At 43.9% G+C, this 23,219-nt stretch overlaps 1 protein-coding gene across 1 annotated transcript; it reads left to right on the top strand.

The window, feature by feature from the left end:
* Positions 1-18,119: 18,119 nt before the first annotated feature.
* On the top strand, positions 18,120-19,645 carry SNRPF (small nuclear ribonucleoprotein polypeptide F). Its single transcript, XM_082751586.1, has 4 exons — positions 18,120-18,221; positions 18,347-18,472; positions 18,586-18,650; positions 19,230-19,645. The coding sequence occupies exons 1-4, from the start codon at positions 18,219-18,221 to the stop codon at positions 19,294-19,296; spliced, it is 261 nt and encodes an 86-aa protein (XP_082607712.1). The 5' UTR covers positions 18,120-18,218; the 3' UTR covers positions 19,297-19,645.
* Positions 19,646-23,219: the final 3,574 nt, after the last annotated feature.

Raw genomic sequence — 23,219 nt, forward strand, 5'->3', positions numbered from 1 at the left:
GAGCACAGGCCCCACATAGCAAAAGATATATCTTGGCAAGTGCCATTTTCCTGCTGTTACAACCTCCTGCACGGGCGAGAGCCCAGAGTTGTGAGAGGTGCCCCATGTGAACCCTGCAGTCAATGGGTCTTCTCCCAGGCAGGTGGCCCTTAGCTGGGGCGTCCCACCTGCACGTAGGTGCTCTGGGCTGGGGGCAGGTGAGCAGCTGGGAGCCCTTTTACTATGGGTTCACTGTGATGGAGGCCTCCCCACGCTCCTCCCCAGAGCCCCTGGTGCTCTTGTGACGAAGGAGCCCATTAGCACTTTCCAAGAAAAGCAGCGGGTTGGCTCTGGGTTTCTTTGTTAAAAGATGACAGTGCTTACGTCTTCCAGGAGAAAGAAAAGTCCTACTGACATAATAATATCATGCCAGGCAGACAGCCCTGCCTGTGTAATCCGCCGGGAGCACAATGGCGTGCTGTGGCACGGGCATTGTTCCCAGCTGACAAGTGGCCGCAGCGTGCCTGGCCGAGGACGTGATCCTGACTGACGGCTCCACAAAGGGAAAGGGAGGCTGGGGAGCCCACCTGAGGGCCAGGGCATGGTGCAGGAGCCCTCAAGGCTGGAGCTTCGATACCTTATCAGAAGCGGGATGATGCCTCTGTTTTGGTGCCTGCCACAGCTGAGGCTTCTTCTCTCTGCAGCAGCCAGACTTTCCCATGCATGCTTTGCATGGGGTTACTGCTGAAATCCTGGTATTCCAGGGAAATAGCAAAGCTTTGACTTTGTGAAAGACTCCTAATGTTGCTGAGACCTTGTTCTTCCTTTCCTTCCTTTCCCAAGCATATAGAATTACTCGCCTTAGACTCTGAAACGTCCCTTTGCTCTCAGAGCTATGATCACTGAGAAAGTCTGGACGTTTAAAGTGTTAATTGTTAATTGGTCATTGACGGTTGCCAAAGGCACTCAGGTTTAGGATGAGTTGTTTATTACTGAGGAAAAGCCTAAATTGAAATAATAGAAAAATATTAAAATACTGCCTAGCAGGCAGTTCTTTGTCATTACAATTTACCATTACTATGTTAGCACTGTCTTGTTCAGTCAGATATCCTAGAAGCCACAGTAATCAATGGAAAACATCAGCAAAGATGTGTTAATTTTGTACATCACTAAGAAGAGAGCTTTTTATGTTCAAAGGAAAATATATTGATAGTTTCTGCCTATCTATTATTAGTGATAGCTGAATACTGAGATTTCTAAATCCAACGTCAAATAGAACTAGAAACTGTAAACAGAAAACTTGATTTTTACTTTGCCCTTTCTTTTTTTTTTTAATGAATTTTGCTGTTTACTGGCTATTGAAAGACAAATTGGTCAACACTCTCAATAGGTGTGATGAATGTGACAGTGTTTATATAGAGTTGAAAGACAGTACTCTGACATAGGCAGGGTTTGTCTTTGGTTTAGATCTGTAAATTGCTCCTTTATCTTCTCTCTCTCTTTATGACTTTGTCAAAAGCTTGAGTGAAATTCACCTGAAATAAGGAGGTAGTCATGATTTCAAGACATTGACCCTGGCTTGTCTTGGACCAGACATCCTTTCCTGATGAACCTTGTGGACATTTCTATCACCAGACAGGTTGAGCTTTCTGTTTGTAACATGGCTAGGGAGTTATGGAGTTGTTAAAACCTTATATCAGAAAACTCGCTGCAAAGATTTGCATGTGTAACTACTAACCATTCTCAAATTGTACAGTATTTGTATTTGGCAAAATATTGTCTTCTATGTAAAGTGGTTTATTACAGTTCCTTGTATTATAATGACCTAAGCTGTTTGCAAAGCCTTATTTAGGGCTGAACTCAGCTATCAGGTATGCAGTGATAAATCTGTTTCCTACTGAAGTCTTTTTCAGGTAGTTCATGGGTCTCATGCCAGCTATTTACAGAGGCTGACAGTCAGGCACATGTGAGAAAGGTGTAACAGCAGCATGGTCAGATGAGTGCAGAGATCAGGAGGATAACCAAGACAAAGATACAGGGAAGAAAAATATTGTTCTCACATTTGGAGTTTGGCATTTTAATCAACACCTTTTCTGTAGCAAAACATATTTCAATCTTTTAATGATGCTAACTGAACAGAATTTCTGTTTCTCACCTGACTTGAAGTGCATCTGTAGCATCCCAGCCTGAACACTCGGCATTTTCATTAGGTATTCAGGGGATGGCACTAGCAGTAAGTGTGGTGCAGATGGCCAGCACACATGCTCATAGCATCAAAGTCCCTCTCTGTACTCCACATAGGGAGTTTGAAGATTTAAACACCATGTAGAGCTGAGCTAGTCTTCAAAACCAGGTTGGGCTTCCCCCTTTGCATGGAAAGGAAGCACAAAGAGCTACGGACACAGTTAAACTGAACATTGCTCCAGACGTTCAGAAGTGCTGAGCACTGAGAGAACTGCATCACCTGCAGCCTCTGAGACCACTCCTAGCTAAGACAGATAATTTTTGACAGCTTTCCATCCAAGTAATGACCAGGCCTGAACACGCTTAATTAGTGAGATCTGATGAGTGCGAAGCCTGGGGTTGTATTAGTCTTGTTTCTAAATTTGGACACACACTTTGAACTAGTAATACAGGAGTTAAAAGCAGCACATAAATGGGATTAGACTTGGCTCGCAAAACCTTGGCTTCTTCTTTGTCTGAGGGAATAAGAGACAGTGAGAAAACACACGGTGTAGCAGATGCTTCATGCAAAAAAATGGCTAGCAACTCAGAAAACACACCTTTCATCAGCCATCTCTGAGCATGTAAGGACACGGCATGCCTGGGGTCCCATGATGGGAGTCAGCATGCGCGGGCTGGAGGTGCATGGGAGGGCAGTGGCACCCAGCTGCAGCACGAAGGCAGCCTGCCTGCGACCCCGCTGAGCGCTGGTGTGACCGACCCCTTCAGACGTAGGAGCCTGTGATACAGCATTCATGGGCTGCAGGGCTTCCCAAAGCTCCAGCCTTCCCTCCAGAGAGCCGCAAGGCTGCCCTGCTCCAGTGCCACGGGAAGGTCCGTCATCTCATGCAATGGAGCAGCCTGAGAAGGTGCAGCTAGAGAGTGACTTTGTAGGACAGCATCTTCATGGTGTAAATTCAGTGTAGCAGCTGGGAATTCAGGTTCTGATCTGATCTCTTGGCACTAAATGATAATTTGTCTTGTTTTCTGAATACAACCATGGATGCCTCCTAGTTTTGCAGCTCTGGGTGACATAGGTGCCCTTAGAAATACATGTTCACATTGTTCCTGTCTAGTCTCCAGAATCGATCTCCCTGAGAAAGGATGTTCCAAGCTAGCCAGAATCCTTTCATTTGCAATTCTACTACTTAGGAGAGAGCTAAATCCACGTTACGTGCTATTTTGTCTTCTTTTCTTCTCCTCATTTATCTGACGTTTCAGGACTGGAGTAGAGTGCTTGGAAGAAATCTCCCAGCTGATGAACAAAAGACAATATTTAGTGTAGTTACTTTCAAGTAATCCACTCAAGCCATCCAGAGAGTTGGTGCCAAGGAAGATCATTGAGGCTAAGAGGCTTGTATATACTATTCCCATTTTTCCAGTGAGTTATTTGTCTTGTACTTAGAGCAGTCTGTAAACTATTTCTCTATATAATGAGAAGGAATTTTATACATGTAAAGAATTCTCCATACTTTACAGATGTGATTTTACAGTTCTTGCCATCAGAGAGCTTGGCAGAAGAATATCTGAGGTATCTAAAATATAGCAACGGCACTGAGAACTTAGGGCTTTTTAGGACTCGTTCAGTCTGCTACAGTGAAAGAAGTGCTTTAGCTTTGGGAAAGATGTGTAGAAATGCCAAAACCAATTCCTGGACAGTTTGAAAAACACCCCCTTTTCTCTTTACATGTTTACTTTTCCATTGAAAAGTAGTTTTAGAGGAACATATTGAAATGGCTTGCTGTGAAGGCTTTCTAAAATTATTAAAAGACCTTTCACAGAGAGCCTCCATATCATAACGTGAGAAGACTGTCCTCCTGAAATATTTTTTTTCCTGGTCTTATATACTTCCATATGATCACACATCCAGAAAGTGGAGCTATTCACACACTAGGAAAAGTAATATCAGCTCCTCCCTTTGTCCCAGTGAATATCAGATGAGTTGCTGGTTGTTGAGTTCACCAAGGTGGTGGCCTTTAGCACTAGTCTCCTCTAAGGGATTTTCTCCTCTGTGGGTTCCTGCTGACTAGTTTCCCTCCAGACTGCTGCATTTTACCAGATACTTTTGTCTTCAAGCATTGAACTCTGCCTTACTTGCAAATTTGTGGTCTCAATCACGGCATGAAGAGTATTGACACAGATATTTGAGGCTTTAAGATGCATGTATCATAGGAGTTGCAACCAACACAGTTCTATTAGTGGCTCAGAGATGCAATGCTGAAATCTTTGCTTGTTTGGGCTATGTATCTGTGTTGCTTTTGGATCAGCCAAGTTTTGTAGTTCCTTTTTCACAGTCTTTTTGAATCCATTTCAAATTCTGTGCTGAAAATGAACTTGGAAACAAAGCATCTTTTTTTCTAGTTACGGCTGTACCATTGGAAGATGTGGCAACATCAGCTAGAGTCCATCCACGTGCAAATGCAGAAACCACTTCAAGCAACAACCTTTAGCAGCAGTGTAACAACTTTCAAAACTGAAGGAAATTCAAAAATGTGCAGTCATGTTCAGGAAGATCAATATTTTCCACTCTAGAAGAAATTTTCACACCCAAGGAGATTGCTATTTAGAAAATACTTAAAGAAAAATAAATACAACAGATTGTATGTATTCAGTCATGTTTTATTATTATTATTATTTACTAAATGAACAGGTTTTAATACTTGAAGTTAAGCTCCCTTGTTGTTAGTTTGCCAAGCTAGAAATAAAAGCTTGCTCTCTACTCTGTACTGAGCACTTAAAGGCAATCCATGAATATGAACCTGCTCCAAAAAAACGGACACTGGAGTTGTTGGTGAATCTCCTGACGGAAGGTCTCTGGGGGAAAGTGTCTCAGCTGTACGTGACTGCCTCCCTTCCAAGACCGTTTTACTGTGTACAAAACCCCAGCTGCACTCCTGACTGCATCGCTGATCTTAATTCCTCCTTTACAAAGTTAGAATTTCTCCTTCTAGCAACTAACCCGCCTTGGTGGGAAGGACAAGGCACTCTGGTGGTTTATCCCAGCAGCAGACTGACTTTCTCTGCCTTTGACAAAACACACATTCATGTTTACAGCCATTTCTTTGCTCTCCAATTTGAGTTTTCCATGAAAGACTACATCTGGGGGCTTTTTCATGTCTTTCCCAAGCTGGACAGCATGTGCCTTGTTTCCTTAGCTGTATCTGACCCCTGCTTTAGATCATTTCAGCCAGTCTTTTCATTTGGATTAATTTAGTGGTTTTTATTTGTTTGTCTGATTGATTGGTTGTTTGATTTTTATTTTTTTTCCCCCTCTCTCTTTGCACCATTTTCCATTAATAGGTATGTTTCAGGCCACTGGCAAAGTACAGCTGTCCCTTGCTAACAGGCAATCTCACCTTGATGTTTGTCTCCTGGGCCTGTTTTTTTTTTACAGGAGATCAGTTCCCCTGGCTTTCTAGACAGATTGCACGTGTTGTAAGGAGCAAAATATTTGGTTTTCTTTTCAATAGTTATAGTTCCTAAAATTTAATGAGTTTATATTAATTCTGCCTGATCATGTTAATCTCCACATTTGTCTTTGAGCATTTTTTCTGCCTGTATCACACCCACATTTAACATTTCCTACTAATTTCCTACTAATGTCATTGACATGCACCTCCCTTTCCATTTCATTAATAAAGTTGTTAAAAACCTTGCATGAGCCTTCAACGTGATTTACTATGTGTTGCTGCTTCCGTGACTAAGGGGGACTGTTAGTGGGTCTGGAACATCTCCAGTGTGCCTGGAATATCTCTGTACATGTATCTCCATAGTTTAAGGGCCTGCCCACAAGATAGACTGCTTACAAGACTGAAACAATATAATAACAGAGTTTTAGTCAGCTGCAAGCTCTCTTCTCATTTTCCTCCCTTCTGTCAGAAGTTGTTTCTTTGCAATTGTACATCCTCTCAAAATTTTAGCATTGTCCACAAGTCTTCCCTGGCCACAATGCTCACGTACTTTGAGAGGTATGGCTCATAAATTCTTCATTCTTTTTTCCAAAAGAGATGAGCAAAGGAAACAGCTCACACTGCAATGATTCTTCTTATTTATTTACTTATTTCTGGCCTGAATAGTTTTGTTCGTTTGTTTGTTTTTTACTTTTTTTTTTTTTCCTGTCAAATTGGGTCTTGACGGCATTTTCTTTACAGTGACTCGATTCCTGGCAGATGGTATTTCTCACTAGTAGTGCCAAACATTACTTCCCTTAGTGAAGCTGTTTCTTGTTTCTGCACTGAAATTTGTAGAAAACTCATTAAATGTTCATTGTCTACCAGTATAAGCAACACAAAGACCTTATAAATCAACTGTTTTTCTCTTTCTGATCCTAATGATTATACTTGAAAATGTCAGAGGAAATGCACTCCAGGCTTTCAGTTTACATAGAAAATTGCCTCTCACATCACAAGATACACGTAGCAAAGGCAAAATGAAAAAATACATTTTTTTCAAAGATTTCGCATGTCTTGCTCCCATCACAAGAGTATCTCTTGCCTGTAATGACAAATCTACTCCATATTGCCCTTGTTGAATGTTTAGGATGAAGACTTCACCTTTATTTTATATGCATCACTCTCCAAGCTGGGAGTATGGTAGCAACACCCAACGACAGCCGGAAAAATGGCTCTTCATGAAGAGCCCTCCACATCCCCTGCTGCTGAACCAGCCTGAAGAAGTTCTTGTGGGTGGTTTTTATAGGCCACGTGTGCCTCAAAAGCAAGGTGAGGAACAGAGTCTATGCTCAGACCTCAGAAATGCCCCACCATCTAGTGACACGGGGGAATGGGCAGGATCTCATCTGTAGTTCTTGACTGGGCCAAATATCACAGTATAGTTCAATACATCTGATTTTAAAAGACAAGCTACAGAGATCAGTGAGATGCCTATCCAAAGCCATATTTAGTAATCTTCCCAGTTCTTTTCTTAATTTCTTTTCCCAAACTGATACGCTGATCATGATGTCTTGGTCAAGGCAAAAAAGAAAGCAAGAAAGCAGTATGAAAATTAGACCCAGAACCTCAAAACTGGATTGCTACCATAAGGGTGGACAATGTGAGCATGTGTGCCTCTGCTGATGGTAGCCTGCACCCTCCTCAGCAGCTGTGGTTTCATTATAGTATCATACGACCCCCTGCTGGCCTCATTTTTCTCCTGAGCACTTCTTATGCTGCCAATTTTTCTGTTTTTCTCCTTGGGATTCTTCACAGAGCCACCCTCCTTTGTGAGGAATAAACGTCACTCCTGCAGCAGCGGAGAGCCCCGCGCCGACCAGTGCTGCCCAGTATTGTTTCGCTCCCATTGCAGCGGTGGTGGCGATCCCCGGCAGGAACCGACTGTATCTCAGGCTAATGAGTTGTCAGAAATTCGGCTCCGTCCCTCGCCTCCTGGGCAGGTTATTATTATGAGGGCTGTCAGTGGCGGGTGAGGATGGGGCAAGCCGTCCGTTCTGCAGTCAGCGGGGAGCTGCGAATCTGTTCACAGGGGATCAGCGGGGTGCTGTGGGAACTGGCCTGCCCTGCAAGCGTCCACCAAGGACGACCATTCAAGTGGGTTCATGGCGAGCTCAGCGAGCTTGCCTCTAATGTATGCCCTAATGAGCCAGCGGAGGGTGTTCTGCCTGCCTGAATGTCTTTAGTGTGGCAAAGCGGAGTGGACATTCCCATACAATAGTGGGCTTAAATTCAGCTTCTCACCGACGCCTAATTCATGGGCGGAACAGCCTTTGTGATACCTATAGAACAGAAGTACAGTAGGTCATTTCACCAACTAATTGGAGTTGACAATTGCATATCTGTCCATATCTCAGGGCCATTTACACGCCTCTGGAAATGGAGGGGTCATTTCATCTTTCCACATGTGGTCAGCCACCGAGGAAGGAAAAATATGGGTATCCTTTTGTGCTTTAGACAGTCACAAAGCTTTGTGACAAAAACCAGTGTCGCCTGGCAATGCCTCTTTCACTTCCAAAATGGCAGGTAAAAACAAACAAACAAGCAAACCAAAACAAAACAAAAAAAAACAAAATACTTCATTTTCCCCACCCATCATTCGATATCTCTGCAGGGAACAGCCTGGCACACTCCTCGTGTTTGTCAGGTGTTCCACACAGGGGCAGATTAAGATCCTCGGTCTTGCATGTCTTCTAGGTGCTATCATTGCTGTAACAATATAATGCAATGATGGTCATAATAACGACCAAAAATGTTCCTGCTCCACACATGAGAACACAGAAATCTCACAACTTGCTGAAGGCCACTTGCTAGACCAGTGTCAGGGCAGAGACCAGCCCCTGACCCCACACCTTCGATGGCAGGGTACATCAAACCACCACGTGCTGTGGTCTTTTGGGGCATAGCATGAATGGTCTCAGTAGACCATTTTGTCCTCAAAAACACAACTAAGTCCTATCTCCACGTATAGCATTCTTTCAGATGATTTAACACCAGTTTGAGCCAGCTTAGGAGATTTTTATTTTTCACTTTTTTATATATATATATAAAAGATTGGTTTTGTCCACTTATCTTGCTGAAACCTCCAGGTTTTCTCAGTGCAGCCCTCAACTCAGTTAACAGTGTATTATGAAATCATATAATTAAGTTAATGGCTTCTTCTGTTCCCTGAGAGTTTATTCCACATACAATCAGAAATGGTAAATTTGTCTGGTTAATGCTTTATGCTGGGGCTGAGAGAGAATGGAAATGGCACTGCGATGGAGACAAATTAACTTTATGCTTTGACCCTATCAACCCAGAAGCAATTTAGTTGTTCTTGATTTGACATGGAGGTTTTCAAAGATGCTGTAGAGATGGAAGCTGTATAAAGCCACACAACAAATAGAATAAAGATGAGGTAAACTGCCACAACTTTTTCAAAATATGTTCATTAAGGATATTGCTTTGCTTAGGATGAAAGAATTTACAATGTTTTTGCTCTTAAAAAGTAATGACCTGCTGGAAGTGTGGGAAATATGTTTTAAAAAATCCAGTAAATGGAACACACGTCAGTAAAGACAGCTCAATTTCGTTACGGTGGTGTGATCACAAAAACATTTTCTACCATGCAACTTTTAATTAGTCTCGCAAAAAATTATTCTGCTTCACTTATACAGAGTACAGTAAATGGCTACATAAATGCATAAGGAATAAAATAAATACGCTTTGTTCAAATGTGGTGACCTTTGGAGACAAAGATGATAAGAGAATGAAGTTTCTTTCTGTTCCCCCTTGTATTTATCATGCAGCAAGTCAATGTTCCCTCATGAAATACAGTAATTATGATAAAAAATAAACTGAAGTGAACTTCTTCACTTCACACTTCAACAATCTTCCAGCCATACAGACGCATTCATGCATGTATGGCTGTCATTTCCAATCCAGACAATTTTTGATAAGCTTTAGCTATTCTGAGGTGCTGCCAGTTTGAGTGACAACCTTGATACCTGCAACTAAATGGTTAATCTGTTCACCATTGTGAACGTAATCAGTGGTCTCAGACACAGCAGAATCCCACATTTTTCTGCTGTCTGAAATAAAATGGTTGTTAGTAAATAATAATAGACTATACATACACATTATGTGTAGTACATAAATATAGATTGGTATGGATGCACTGTTGTGGTATCATAGATATATATAATACACATGTGAATATTAAATCAGAGAAAACATGGAAAGTGAAACATTTTAAAATGATATAAAATGGATCTAACTTTTCCATAAATACAAAAATAATTACGTGATAATTTTGATTACAACAATGTTTCAGATGTACAATGTAAGTCTGAGTCATCTGTGCTCTATGGATTTTTAGTATAAGTCAACATCCAGTTCCCATGGAACTCAGGGGCATTCTGCCCTTGAAAGCACAGTGATTACTCCCATCCTGCTGCTATTTAAATGCACTTGAGATGATGTGTACTTCCAAATGTGAATAAAGCAGAAACAGTGAAGGCAAAGGTTATGTAGGCAAAGGTTGTTCAATTTCCCTCATTTGCTAAAGACATTACAGCTCTGATCAATGTGCTTAGCCTGCACCTTTTAGCCCATTATCCAAGGTTGAAGTCAACCTGACAACATTACAAACGGTGCATTTTTCATTTGTACAAGCTATTGTATACCCACATATTCGCTCAGCATCAGAAACACTAGTCTGCAGTATTTTTCATCTATACTTAATTTACTAATGTTGACTACTAAGGGAAAAAATCCACATTGATGCAAATGAACATCATATTTTCAGAATAAAATCACTGAAATTCTGAAAAATTTAGGACTGCAAGTAATGGACCCATAAAGAAAACCTAATGTATGACTAGCGTATCAGAGAAATGGAGATTATTTATACATAACCTCTAGAGATACCTCACAAAATTCAGGTTCTTTAGTCTGGTAAGCTTTATAGAGGTACTCCCAAACACCACAGGGAGTGCAGCTATAATAATAATATTATAGAGGTCAATGTCAGCATGGCCTGTGGAAAAATCCCTCTGCAGACCTGCATCCAGATACTCAGTGGTGAAGGAGCACCACAGCAGTTAGGTTTACAGCCACTCTTCTGGATGGGCAATGCATCTGCTGGGGTCTTCTGGTGGAGGTGGTGTGAGCCAGTGCCACCACCACGGTTTTCTGCGGGCAGAGTCATGAGGCATGGGACCAGCCATCTGCTTGGCTCCAGGCTGAATCATCTTATAAGGTACTCAGCACAAAGTCATACTTCCATTAACGTTTTTGGGGTCCCAGCTGAACAGTGCTGCAAAGTAAGCTGAACCAAGATTATTCACCTGTGGATCTGATATCTATTGTTAAATACATTTTAACTGTATCATTTAATCCTCTAAATCTCCTTTCCCAGAGATAAAAAATGATAAGAGAGCCTTCTTGGAGCATTTCAAGTGAGAACCTACAAAACCACAGGTGAACCAAAGTGTTTTATGTCCAATTCACAGAAGCACGTAAATGCATAAAGTGTCGCAGGTATGAACTAGCCCCTTTCCCCTTCTAATTACAGATCTTTAACAATCTGTCAAAACAAGTAGTTGCTTGCCTTATGCATTATATAAAAGGAACACAGTATCAGTCCATTGCGACCTACAACTGATCAAACAACCTTAAAGATAATTTTAGAAACACAGCATTTGCCAGAAAACATTCAAAGCTAAGCAGGGATATTCTAAACCTTTGCTTACTGTATAGCAAAAAAAAAAAAAAAAAAAAAAAAAAAAGTACAATAGTTCCATATCTAAGCTAGTGTTTATTATATATAATCCATATTAAATGCATCTGTTTATTAAGTGAGGTTGGCAATGTTATTATTAAGGTTTCACTGTTTTCCATTCTAAGCTCCTCTTTTTTAGCCGCTTATAACTTTGGCAGACTTTAGCCGTCTGTATAAACATTTACAAGAGGTAGATCTCTAGAAAAGCTTTCCTGGAAAGAGGGAAATATCTGTGCTGAGCTGATATTTTTCAAGAAAATTTCAGCCAAAAGGTCATTTCCAAGAATGGTGCTTGGGGAAGAAAAAAAAAAGTTACTATTCATTTATTTATTTTAAAAAATATCACACAATTCTTCTGGAAAGATTACAGTGAGCTTTGGAGCAAAGACTTGGATGTCACAATAAATGTTCTTTGTTAAGGGTGTACCTTTGGCTGTGCTTGTGAAAATCTGCTGAAATGCGGCCACAAGCTAACCCCTGAACGTACTCTAACTCTCCAGATAATCAGTCTGCACGTGCTGGTGGGAGCAAGCTGGCTCAGATAGAGCAGTCTGTTTGTTGGCAAAGAAGCAGGCTTATTCCAACTGTTTTTGTTACCCAAACTGGCTTAAGTATCTCTATCCTGCACTGCTGTAAACAGTGCAGTCAGAGCCTAATCTCCTCTTCACTCCTCTGGCTGGTGCCAACCCTCACAAGTGCATCTGTCACCATGCTCCTGCGCAGCAGCGTGGGTCACCTACTGACCACCTCCGAGCCCTGCTTATCCCCCTGGCTCTTCTTGTTACCCAAGGTGTCAGCTGCTGTAGGGGGAATCACCAGCAAGGCAGTGACTGGAAAGAAGCTGCAAATGGGGAGAAAAGGTCTCATTCTCAGAGGCAGAAACAAGAGGCAACATGAGGATGCCTACCCAAAGCGTAGCTCTGGGGAAGAGAGGCACCAAATTGAGGCAAATGTCTCTGAGACCTTGCAGTGCTGCTTAGGCCATTGGTGCTGCAGGGCAGGTAGGTGACAGCAGCTGCTATAACAACCATGAAGGACAGAAAAGGGCCTGGAGGGAGCAGCATGGCAGAAGGGCCAGGTCACACGGAGTGTGCCAGGAGCACCAGGAGGTGTCAGTGCCTCATGGGCAGCGCTGCAGCTGCTCTTCACTGCTCTCTGGGCTCTTCGTGCCCTAGCAGGGAAGCCACCAGAGGCCTCCTCAGAAACACCTGCTGGGCAGAGAGAGGCCAGCTCCCATCCTCTATGCTTATCAGAAAAAAAAAAAAAAAAAAAAAAAAAAGAGCGGTAGTTGTATAACTGAACTAAGAGAGTACTCACCAAAATGAAGGCAGAAAATAGCATAAGAAATAACAATCTGAAGCATTATAGAAAGTACTTGTAGGCAAGGAGAACCAGCACACAGTCTCATGGCTAGAAATGTATCATGCAGAGCTGGTTACACTGCACATCATTGCTATTAACGCAACTAAGGGAAAGTTTGCAGGCCAAAACTTCAAGTTACTGAACCCTCAAAGCATCTTAGCGTTTAAAAAAAAAAAAAAAAAAAAAAAAAGGCATTTCTGTGGTAGCACCCTGCACACAGCACATACAGCCAGGTACTGCCCCAAGCAGCATGCAAGTCAGGGCACTAGTAATTTGGGGTGGGTTGGCATAAACCCAGTGTAAACAGCTATGGCCATACTCTGTCTCCTGGCTCTGCATCAGATGGTGCATGCCGAACCGCGGGACTTTGAGTTACTTTCGCACTGAGCACGCCACAGTCCTTTGTGCCACTGCCTCGAGTGCTCAGCCCTCATCCACTGGCCATCCCCACAGCCAACTCCTCGTCCCCACAACCCTTCCTATCTCAGGCAGGCGAAGCCTGTGGGGTTTGTGGGTCTGGGAGAAGCTTGCCCACTACATAAGCTTGGACTCCTGCCTGCTGCAGGGCGGCTATGAGACTCCCAGAGGCTTGGCTAGCCAGCTGCTGGAAACAGGCTGTGTGGAAGCTCCTCCTGCTCCCAGCTCCGTGGGGCCATTAACACAGACACGCCTGGCATTACAGCAGGCCCTCGCCTCACCCTAGCCCTAGAGGGGCCCTCACCAAAGCACCGCCGGTTTGGCAGAGGGGCGGACAGCACTGGTCTCAGATGCACGGCAGGGCTTGCTGCCTCCCAGCTGAGACATGGGCCCTGGGCTCAGGTTCAAGCCAAACACGAAATGCAGACATAGCCTCTGGAACATTTTCAGAGAACGTGGGGCTGGGGATTTTTTTTTGTCTGCAGCCCCTTCCTGGAAAGGCTTTCTGGCCTGGCTGCCCCAGGCCCAGCGCTGGCTCCACTGGGAGAGGCACAGGCAGCAAACAGCCAGGCAGGCTCTGCAGAGGCTCCCACCCCAAATCCCTCTTCCCTTCGACTACCACAAGAATAGACATATCTGGCCAAATCAATAATTAATTCAGAGCCTTGCAGTGCTATGGATGGAGTTCAGGACATGTTTGTCCCTGCAGCTGCCAGTCAGCCTTGATGACTCAATGGTTTCTTTGGGAACTGTGCCCCTATTTATTCACCTCATCACTCTGGAATATCACTTGGGCTCTGAGAGAGTTTTCTAAGAAGTTCAGGGATCCTGGATTTATCTCAGCTTTATTAACCCAGCAGTGTTTCTCTCTCTAACTTTCTCCTCTACAGCTATTTTCCTCCTGCTGTCTCTAAAATGGTGAGGGAACCTCTTGTACAAAATCCACTGTCCCTCCACCAGTGGCCCCTGGTGATCCATGCACCCAACTGACCGCCCTGTTGCCTTACCATGGCTTCCTCTCCTCCCCCTCCCCAAGATTCACTGTTAAAAATGGGTTTCCTCTGTTTGTCTGAGGGAGACTGTTTGTCTGAGAGGGCTTCGGCATGAATAAAGGATCATTAAGGTGTAGAAACTGTTGTTGGGTTTATATCCCCATCACTGGAATTTCAGCCAGGGATAGAGGTAAAAAGACAACAGAAGAAGCATACAAGCTCCTCTGTTAAAATAGTTTGCCACCAAACATGGAGTCTCCAACATTAGACAGGTTTTCTGAGCTCTGCTCAGACTTCTCAAAACACCAGCTCTCGAATCACTTCACTGATCTGAAGCCAGCTATTAGTTTCTATTAAGAAGTTTGTGTGAAAGCAGTTTCCAAATTCCTTCTGCACAATGCTTGGTTCCCCCTCCTTTTTTGACACGCAGAAGAATTCCAGTTTATTATTTATACAGATCACTTTGTTTTCCTCGGTACATAACTTCAATTCCAATTCATTAATGTCAAAACATAAAAGCAACAACAGCACATAAAGCAACAAAAGTTTGCCAAAACCAGAAGATAACAGCTGATAATTAAGGAAGTCCCATTATTTCTTGGCAAAGGAGTCCGTGTTTTCAGAGACACATTCTTAAAGGGCCTCCCTTTAGTGTAGCGGCATAATTCGCATGACTACTGTTTGCACGAACAAATAAAGGTTTTCAATATGCATAAAAGGAGGCTTTAATGTTCTCATAATCCTGTACAATGCCCACCACATAGCATCCAAACGCTGCCCCTGCTCCTCAGCACAGTTTAGCCTGGTGGAAAGTTCATTGCAGAGCCACTCCAGAAACCCCCCCTTGTGGGGAGCAACAAGATTTTATGACTCCACCTTTTACCTGGGCTCTTGCTAGCACACACCTACCACCCCCAGCCTCATTTCATACCAACCCCAGTCTGCAGGAAAAAGGCAGAGTGATCAGAGTGATGCCTAAGATCCTGTATGCTTGCCTCACAGCTTAGCTTGGTTTTCAGCAGTGGGGATCTCAGAGCACTTGCAGGCCTCTCTTTTAGATGTCACTACTGGAGCCCAGTCCACATCCCTGGTGAAGGTCTGCGATGGGTGGTTATTGCCTCATTCATGGAGATTTGGTCACAGACAGTGCCATCAAAAAAGACAAGTTGTCAGGAAAAAGATGTTTTACTGGTAGAGATCTCTGTGAAAGTCAACTGCTTGATGAGAAGTTATCATGGCAAAGCCCCAGGAGGTGATGATTATGCCTCACGTGAGGGTTGTGGACAACCTACGCGTACTACCACAGCAGTTCCCCAAGTCACCAAGAGCTGATTCAGACCTTCATGTATATGAAAAAATTGGTTTTCTTTGTTGGGAAGTTTTTTATACAAAATTTTAGTCTTATTTTTATCTGACGCTTTCTACAGAAAATTTATGGGAAAGAACTGATTTCCCATTTCAGCATGTACAGCAAACCTTCTGTTATCTGAGGGTGTCTTTGGTGTGATGTCAAAGTTGGCACTGCTACTACTCCAGTGAGGATGAACTGTGTGATATCAAAAGCGACTTGCTCAGTGTGGGAGAACACTGCAGCAGAGCAAAACCTCATTGACGCTGGCATTGCCTTGGGAAAGGTGCAGGATGGCCACACCATACACAGTCCAGAAGTTGGAATGCGAGGCAGCTCTGGAAGTTTCCTTAAGAAATGTGTTTACGACAGGCAGCATGAGGTTATTGCAGGGAGTTCCTGTCTCAGTAAACTCAGCTCAATCAGGAAATACTTCTGGACAGCTCAGCTTTCTCTCAGCAATGTGAGAGCACAGGAGCCGGTCCCCTCTGCCCAGTATTTGGGCGACATGGTGTTTTAATGATGTCAGTGCAGATTTGCACTTACACAGATAATGCTGTCTAATGTGTCCCTCCACCAGACACGCTGCTGCCATCGGATGACCCGCTGCTTACCGCTTTTCCTTAGGAACAAACTGTAGGCAGCCGTGCTAAATGCCCACTCCTGAGCTGTACAAGGAACCCTATCCATCCACCCAAGATCTAAGGTTTGTATTAATCTACAACAAAAACTATTTCCTGTTCATTTCCTGTTGAGCAACATCCTAAATACCCTGACCCAACGACAGAAAAGAATGCAAACTATTACTTCCCCGATTACATGGGGAAACACAATGAGGACAAAAGGTGAAATTCACTCCTGTGCTGAAGGTCAAGAGAAGACCCACGTAAGCAAACCATCTCTGGCTCAGAATGATTCAGTCAACAAAGTAAACAGCAAATTCCTCATGGAGGAGGAGAAAAGCTATCTTGTTTCCTGATTGACCAAGTTACCTAGTCACCTATACCAGATGTAGTCATGCGTTCTGTGCTTTTGGTGCTTCTTCCTACCCTACCACCACGCAACACCCAGGCAACAGCTGAAGCGATTACTGACACATGAATTCATGCACTGATTATGAAACTAGAAGTCAAGCACTCCCACTCTCTACTTTGACTTCAATACTGATATCTGTGACCCTAAGAAACTCTTCTATTTGATGGTGATTTTAATAACAACAGGGCTGGAATATTTACTCATCTATCAGAGGAACTGAGTGTATGAAAAACTGAAAGTAATCGGCCCTGAATTTCTTGGTACACAGACAGCTTTTTCAACACAAGTAGGAGACATTTGTAATCAAAATTGCGTCAATACCTAAAAATAATAAGTGTTGTTTACAGATAAAATACTAAAACTGCCACACTGTCATTCACAAATATACATGTTTATCTTTAGCAATTGTCAGGAAAGTGCAAAAATGACTCCCACGGCATTATTTTATCCGAGACTCGCTCTAAACTCATTGCACCCTGCTGGCCCAATGTGAGTCCTGGTGACAGAAAGACTTAGCTTAATTTTGATGTTGTGTCTGTTGCCCAGCCAATACATGAGGAAAACCACTTGTTTTAAATTACCAGTGAAACAAGCATCTGAGAGCATTTTTGACACTTGCTGGCTGAAAAGAATTGTAATTCCCACTCTACCCATCCATAAAAGTATCCTAACAGTATTTTAGGATAAATTTAGTATTTTAGTATTTTACAGTATGTAGAGCTGTAGACAGTCAGGATCTGGATAAGATAGACTGAATCAACAGCACTAACACTCAGATTAATGCAGGTGATGATGGCTTTGCCTTCAAAGCTTGGGCACTAGTCATTTGGAAAGGCATGTCCACAAAAAATAAATAGATCTATTAGGGAAAAGTATTTACTGAATGTACATGATTTTCATGTTCAGCATTAAATAACAGACATGACAAATAGCAAACAGCACGAAGATTGTCTCATTTATTTGCCTGCCCAAAGTTAACAGCCACAAACGACGGAGCAGCAGGGCCGAGGTTTCAGGAGCGTGAAGGGGCTGACGCTCTCCACAGCCAAGGAAAAGTCCCGGCAACTCCTCCACCTGAGCCAAGCGCTCGCAGGACAGCGCCCAGCCGCCCCCAGACCCTCACGCCCGCAGCCCGTGAGGCCGCAGGTGCGCACCCGAGTCCCGTACACGAACGGGAGCCCCCTGGCGGCGCCGCAGCCGCACGGAGGCGGAGCGGGCAGCGCCGCTGAGGCGGCGACACCCGGCGGACGGGCCGCGAAGCCTCCGCCGGGCTCGCAGCGCCCGGGGGCGGCCCCGGGGCAGCGCCGAGGAGGGGGCGCGGGGACACCCGCCCGGCCCCGCCGCCTGCGCGAAATGGCGGCGCCCACAGCGCTCTGGGCGCTAACTGCGGTCGCGGAGCGGCACGCGGCACCCGCTATTGGCTGCGGAGGGGCGGCGGGCGGCCGGCTCAGCCAATGGGGTGGAGCGCGCGGCCCGGCCGAGCCAATGGGAGGCCGCGCTTTTCCCCGCGGCGGGGCGGGGTGAGGTGAGGGGTTAGAGGTCGGCGCGGCGCCCGGCGGAAGGGGAAGCGGCCGCGGCGCCGCCTCCCATTCTCCCGCCGCTCCCGCGTGCGCCCCGCGCTGCTCGGGCCTCGCCGCGCGCCCGTTGCCATGGTGAGGGCGGGGGGGGCGGGCGCGGGCGGGGGGCGGCCGTTAACGGTCGCTAACGGTCCCGGGGCGGGGAGAGGAGGGGCGGGGGGGCCGCGGACGGGCGGTGCTGACCGGCGGTGTCCCCTTAGAGCCTGCCCCTCAACCCCAAGCCGTTCCTCAACGGGCTGACGGGGAAGCCGGTGATGGTGAAGCTCAAGTGGGGGATGGAGTACAAGGGGTACCTCGTCTCCGTCGACGGCTACATGAACATGCAGGTGAGGGGCGCTGCGGGGAGCGGGGCGGCCTCTCCCGCTCACCGGGGGCCGCGGGGTAGATCCGCTGGGCCACGGCTCCTGCGCGGTAACTTTGGTGCTGGTTTCTTCCCAAGCTCGCCAACACAGAAGAGTACATCGACGGGGCGCTGTCGGGACACCTGGGCGAAGTTTTGATAAGGTAATTGGGGTGCGTGTAGCGGGGGCAGCATCTTGCCAAACCTTTTCTTACTGCGTGTGTTAAAACTCGTAGTACCAGGTACTGTGTGTCTCATCTATTCTGAAGTGCAGAGTGCTACTGAAGCGCACAAAGATTGTAATTTTTAAGCTGAGACCCCATCTAAGGCAGGAAAACAAAAGTATTTGTGAAGAAGTATTTATGATCCTTCCAGATAATTAAATACCTCTTAGGGTTACTGCAGATCTATTAATTTCTTGCCAGTAGTAGAGTATATTAGGGTACCTACTTTGCTGTTGCTGCTGAAAACATTTTGCATACTTGGAAATTACAGCTATTGCCCATAACTGCAGACTCAAATGCAAATATTTCTTATACATCATTATTTACTACTTCTATAAACTTTTTTTCCTATTTATAATGAACTTACTGGGAAAGCTGCGTAAGGTCAACAGCAGCAGTTTGTTAGGCAGGATTTGGCTGTTGCCAGGTCGCAGTCAAGTAGGAAAATGCTTAAAGCAGCGTATATGTGGGGAAAACTGAAATGCTTTCAGCTAAAGTAACTCTTGGTTCTCTTTACAGGTGCAATAATGTTTTGTACATCAGAGGTGTGGAAGAGGAGGAAGAAGATGGAGAAATGAGAGAATAGGTGTTTTGTATATCTGGGAATAAACTTTTTTCTTTTTTTTTTTATTTTCCACAACTTTTGTAATACAGTGTTTACGTGTTGTTGTTATTGTATTCTAACATGGGGGAAGTTAACCCTTTAAAAAGTCTCTAATCTTCTGTTGATGTCCAGAAAAAACAATGCTGGTGGAATAGGCAATGATGTCAACATAAAACGGAAACTGTAGAATGAAATGTAAGTATTAAAAAAAAGACAACACATACAAACAAAACCAAAAAATCCACAACCAAAAGTTTTTATTACTAGTGTCAACAAACACCAGTTCTTTCAAGGCAAATACGTGAATTTAAATGGTTCTCAGAATGGATTAAATATGCAAAGCTGTCTACTCTTTAGATGTACGTAATGATCTAATCTGTTAGAAAACAGACGGTTCGTTCTTGCGTCATCTCAGTTTAGTGTCAGTGCCAGCACTCTGCTGTCAGGCTGTGGTGCAGACTAGCTTATAGTGGAAGTTAAAGTAAATTTCATGGACTCATTTTTCTAACTAGCTCCATGAGGAAAATGTAGATACAATGCTGGGTAGCCTTGTTTAAGCAGAAACGAAAATTCACCTCTATGTGAAAAACTAAAGTCATCTTCAGTATTTGCAGGGCCCTCATTCTTAGTTGTTTTCTCTGCTTAAGGGCTGAAGGCTGTGAGCAAACCACCAGTTGTCTTTCCATCAGGAATGTGGGAAAACAGATGTGTGCATGCTTCACAGTGCATATGTAGTTACTATCTAAATGCACTTTATTGGTTTATAAACTATTTGGAAATAGTTGAAAGACTTCAATACAGGTGGGATATTGATATTATACATCATTGTCCCACAGTAATATTGTGCTTCTTTGAGCTGTGAAGCTTGAAGCGTGGTTGTAGAACCATTTTTAAGGCAGGGCAAATTTGTATAAACTGTAGCTAATAACCACGCAAACAAAAGACCCAGCAGCTACAAATGTCTATGAATTTAAATGGTACTAATAGAGTTAAAACTACACACTGCAAAATGGGACTGTCTATTCTCAGCCTCATACCTCCAAAAAAAAAAAAGAAAAGCCCTCTTTGTTATCAGGCATCCAGGATACTAATGTTTTGGCAAGAACACAGTAACCAGTTTTCAAATGTTGAAAGCAAACACAGGTTAACTGAACCTGTTCCTTACCCGTCTGCACTTCCTGGTGAAAGGAGGCCACTGCTTTGCCAGTGCTGCCAGCCAGAGCTGCGCCGTGTGAGGGGGTCTGAGGGAGCTCAGAATCTACCTACAGGTGGCTGGCGGGGCGTTCTGCAAACCAGAACCCAAACAGCTAGAGGAGTTCATGGATTTAAATTGTTACTTTGGCACAGAACACAGAACCAGACCCTGGTACCTCAGCAGTGTGGCTTACTGAATCGTGAGCGAGCGAGCCACTGCAGCTGCACCTTACTTTCTACTGAGCAGTAGGATTGATGCTGTCGCCCTTAAGAGTGTTTTGGAGTAAGTGAAATATCTCTGTAACAGCTACACTGATGGTAACTGGTGGGCACAAAGTGGGTGCAGGTCTCCCAGTACCTGGGTGAGGATCCTATGTCCTTTCAGCAATGATGTGTGAAAGAATGGCAGACACGGCTGGATTTGGATATACTGATTATGTACACTGGGGGAAGAAAAAAAAGGCAGCTACTGCAGAGAAAAATTGCCCTGTTTCTTGTGATGGAAGTCACCCCTGTGTCTATGCACATGCTCCTCTAATATTTGCAGCTGCAGGTTGCCAGGAGTGAACAGTCACATTGGATGTACTTGTGAAGGGCTTTCATTATTCAGATCAGCTCCTCTTTGGCAGCCTGAAGACTTACTTCACAATTCTTCTGAAGTATCTTACAGTCCCATTGGGAAAGGGAAATGAGCCATTTAAGCTAAAACAAGCACTAGTACATGAATAAATCAGTACTTTTAAATCAGCGATGGACTTGGGAAACCTCCAAACAAGTAGAGCAAAAGTGTTCGATGTGTTCTAGAACGTTTTGGTTTATGTCTGGTTTATGATACAGCACGCCCAGTTTAACATACTCGTAATTCAGAGCAGTGCGTTCTCCATGTTCTCATTGATAATTACAGCAGGATCAGGATCAGAGGGGAAGATGCTTGGGCCTGTCATCTTAGCATCCAGCTGCCTCCTTGCCTGGAGTGGCCTGGCACTGACTGAAAGCTGCTCCTCTGGAGGAAGTGGGGCTGGAGGTGAACTGGGTAAGATGAGCACCGAATTCAGGTGGTGCCATCCTTATGACAGTCTTACAGCTTTTCAGAATAACTTTGGGAAGCCCTAGTGTATGCTGAACAAATTATGTATATGTGAATCAATGTGAGTAGTTCCTCAGCTGAATAGAGAAAAATGTCTCGACTTGTGCTGTACGGCCAGCAGCCTAAGTCATCACCCTGAGGGTAGAGAATACGTTTTTGCCTTTTCAGAGAAAGCTAAAGCCTTCCTATGATCCATAGCAAGCGTTCTTCTGCCCATTGCCCTCCTGAAGGGAGGGAGTTCTTCAACATAGCACAGTGATGCTTGTTGATGCTTGAGAAATATCACTGAAAAAATCTTCAAACAAGGAAGTCCTGTAGCAGGTTAAAATGAGTAGAAAAGTTTTTTTTTTTTTTTTTCTTTTTCCCAAATAAATCTCTGGCAGCAAAATAAATGGGAGAGCATTTTGCATATGCTGTTCTGACCGCGGCAGACACTCCCTAACTTAAAAATGGGCTGTTGATACTCCAGAACAGACATCCTATACCCATCAGCTGAAAAGTGGCCATATCTTTTCTGTTTGCTTTTGCAAGGGCTGCTGAGAAATGAATCACAATGCTGAGGTGTTTATGCATGGCTACATGCAAGAAGAGAGGAAATCTCTTAATAACCTGATCATCCATTTACTTTTTCACGTGTCTTTGCAATTTTTTTTTCTATTTTCTATATTCTTTCTACTATCTTATTTTGCTTAATTTTCAGTGAAATGAGCTATTTTTTAACAAAAACTTGCAAACTCCAGAAACCTAAAATGCCCAAAGATAACTACAAAAGTATTATCAGCATAGGATATTATCCTTCAAGCTTCAACACTCACCTTTTCAGTAAATCAAGACACAAGGAACTGTCCTTCCGTATTTTGCTCTGAAAGGAGTTATATTCCTTTGATTGCTTTTATCAATATTTACGCAATTTTGCAGGAAAAACTAAATCAGACACTATTTAAGATACTATATTTTTAAAATCTTTTCAAAAAGCACTTTTACTGGAATATTAAGGCTGTGATTTAAAGGCACTACATTTAACGGACTGAGTTCCCCTAGTAGATTCCTCTGGCAGTCTATCTTCCTGTTTTTACCTCCTGTGAATTCTGACATTAATGTCTTTATAATACAGCCCAACTTATAGAATATCTTCTTTTCTGTCAAATTCAAGAATTTCTTGAGGATGCAACCTAGAAACCGCTTTGTCTCTCTGGGTAGTACTTTAAAAAAATATATCAGACAGCATGTCGTAAACCACGGGCTTTGCAGTAGATTGACCTTGTTCTTAATTTTCTTGCCTATTAAAGAGAAGAATCCTGAACAGAAAACACATCCTATATACAACGTGTGCATACAAAACACTGAGTTTTCTGCAAGCAGAGCACAAGGCTGAGAATGAAAATACTTGTGAATACAAGGAAGGTGATTTTGCAGTACTTAAAAACTGCCATAAGACAGTGCAACAGGGAAGCTGTTCAGTCCTCATTCTAAACCTCTTTATTTGCCTGCCACCCCACCACACAAGATGTGAGCTATGTGCTGGGGTGTGCTTCAGCTCTGCTGCTTTTATGGGCAGGACTGAACTGGCAAGTGCCAGACCCCACCACAGCGTGCGGCACTGCATTCCTCACACCCCAGCTCT

The sequence above is a fragment of the Aythya marila genome (genome assembly GCF_965140915.1).
Source record: "Aythya marila genome assembly, chromosome: 1".
Classification (NCBI taxonomy): domain Eukaryota; kingdom Metazoa; phylum Chordata; class Aves; order Anseriformes; family Anatidae; genus Aythya; species Aythya marila.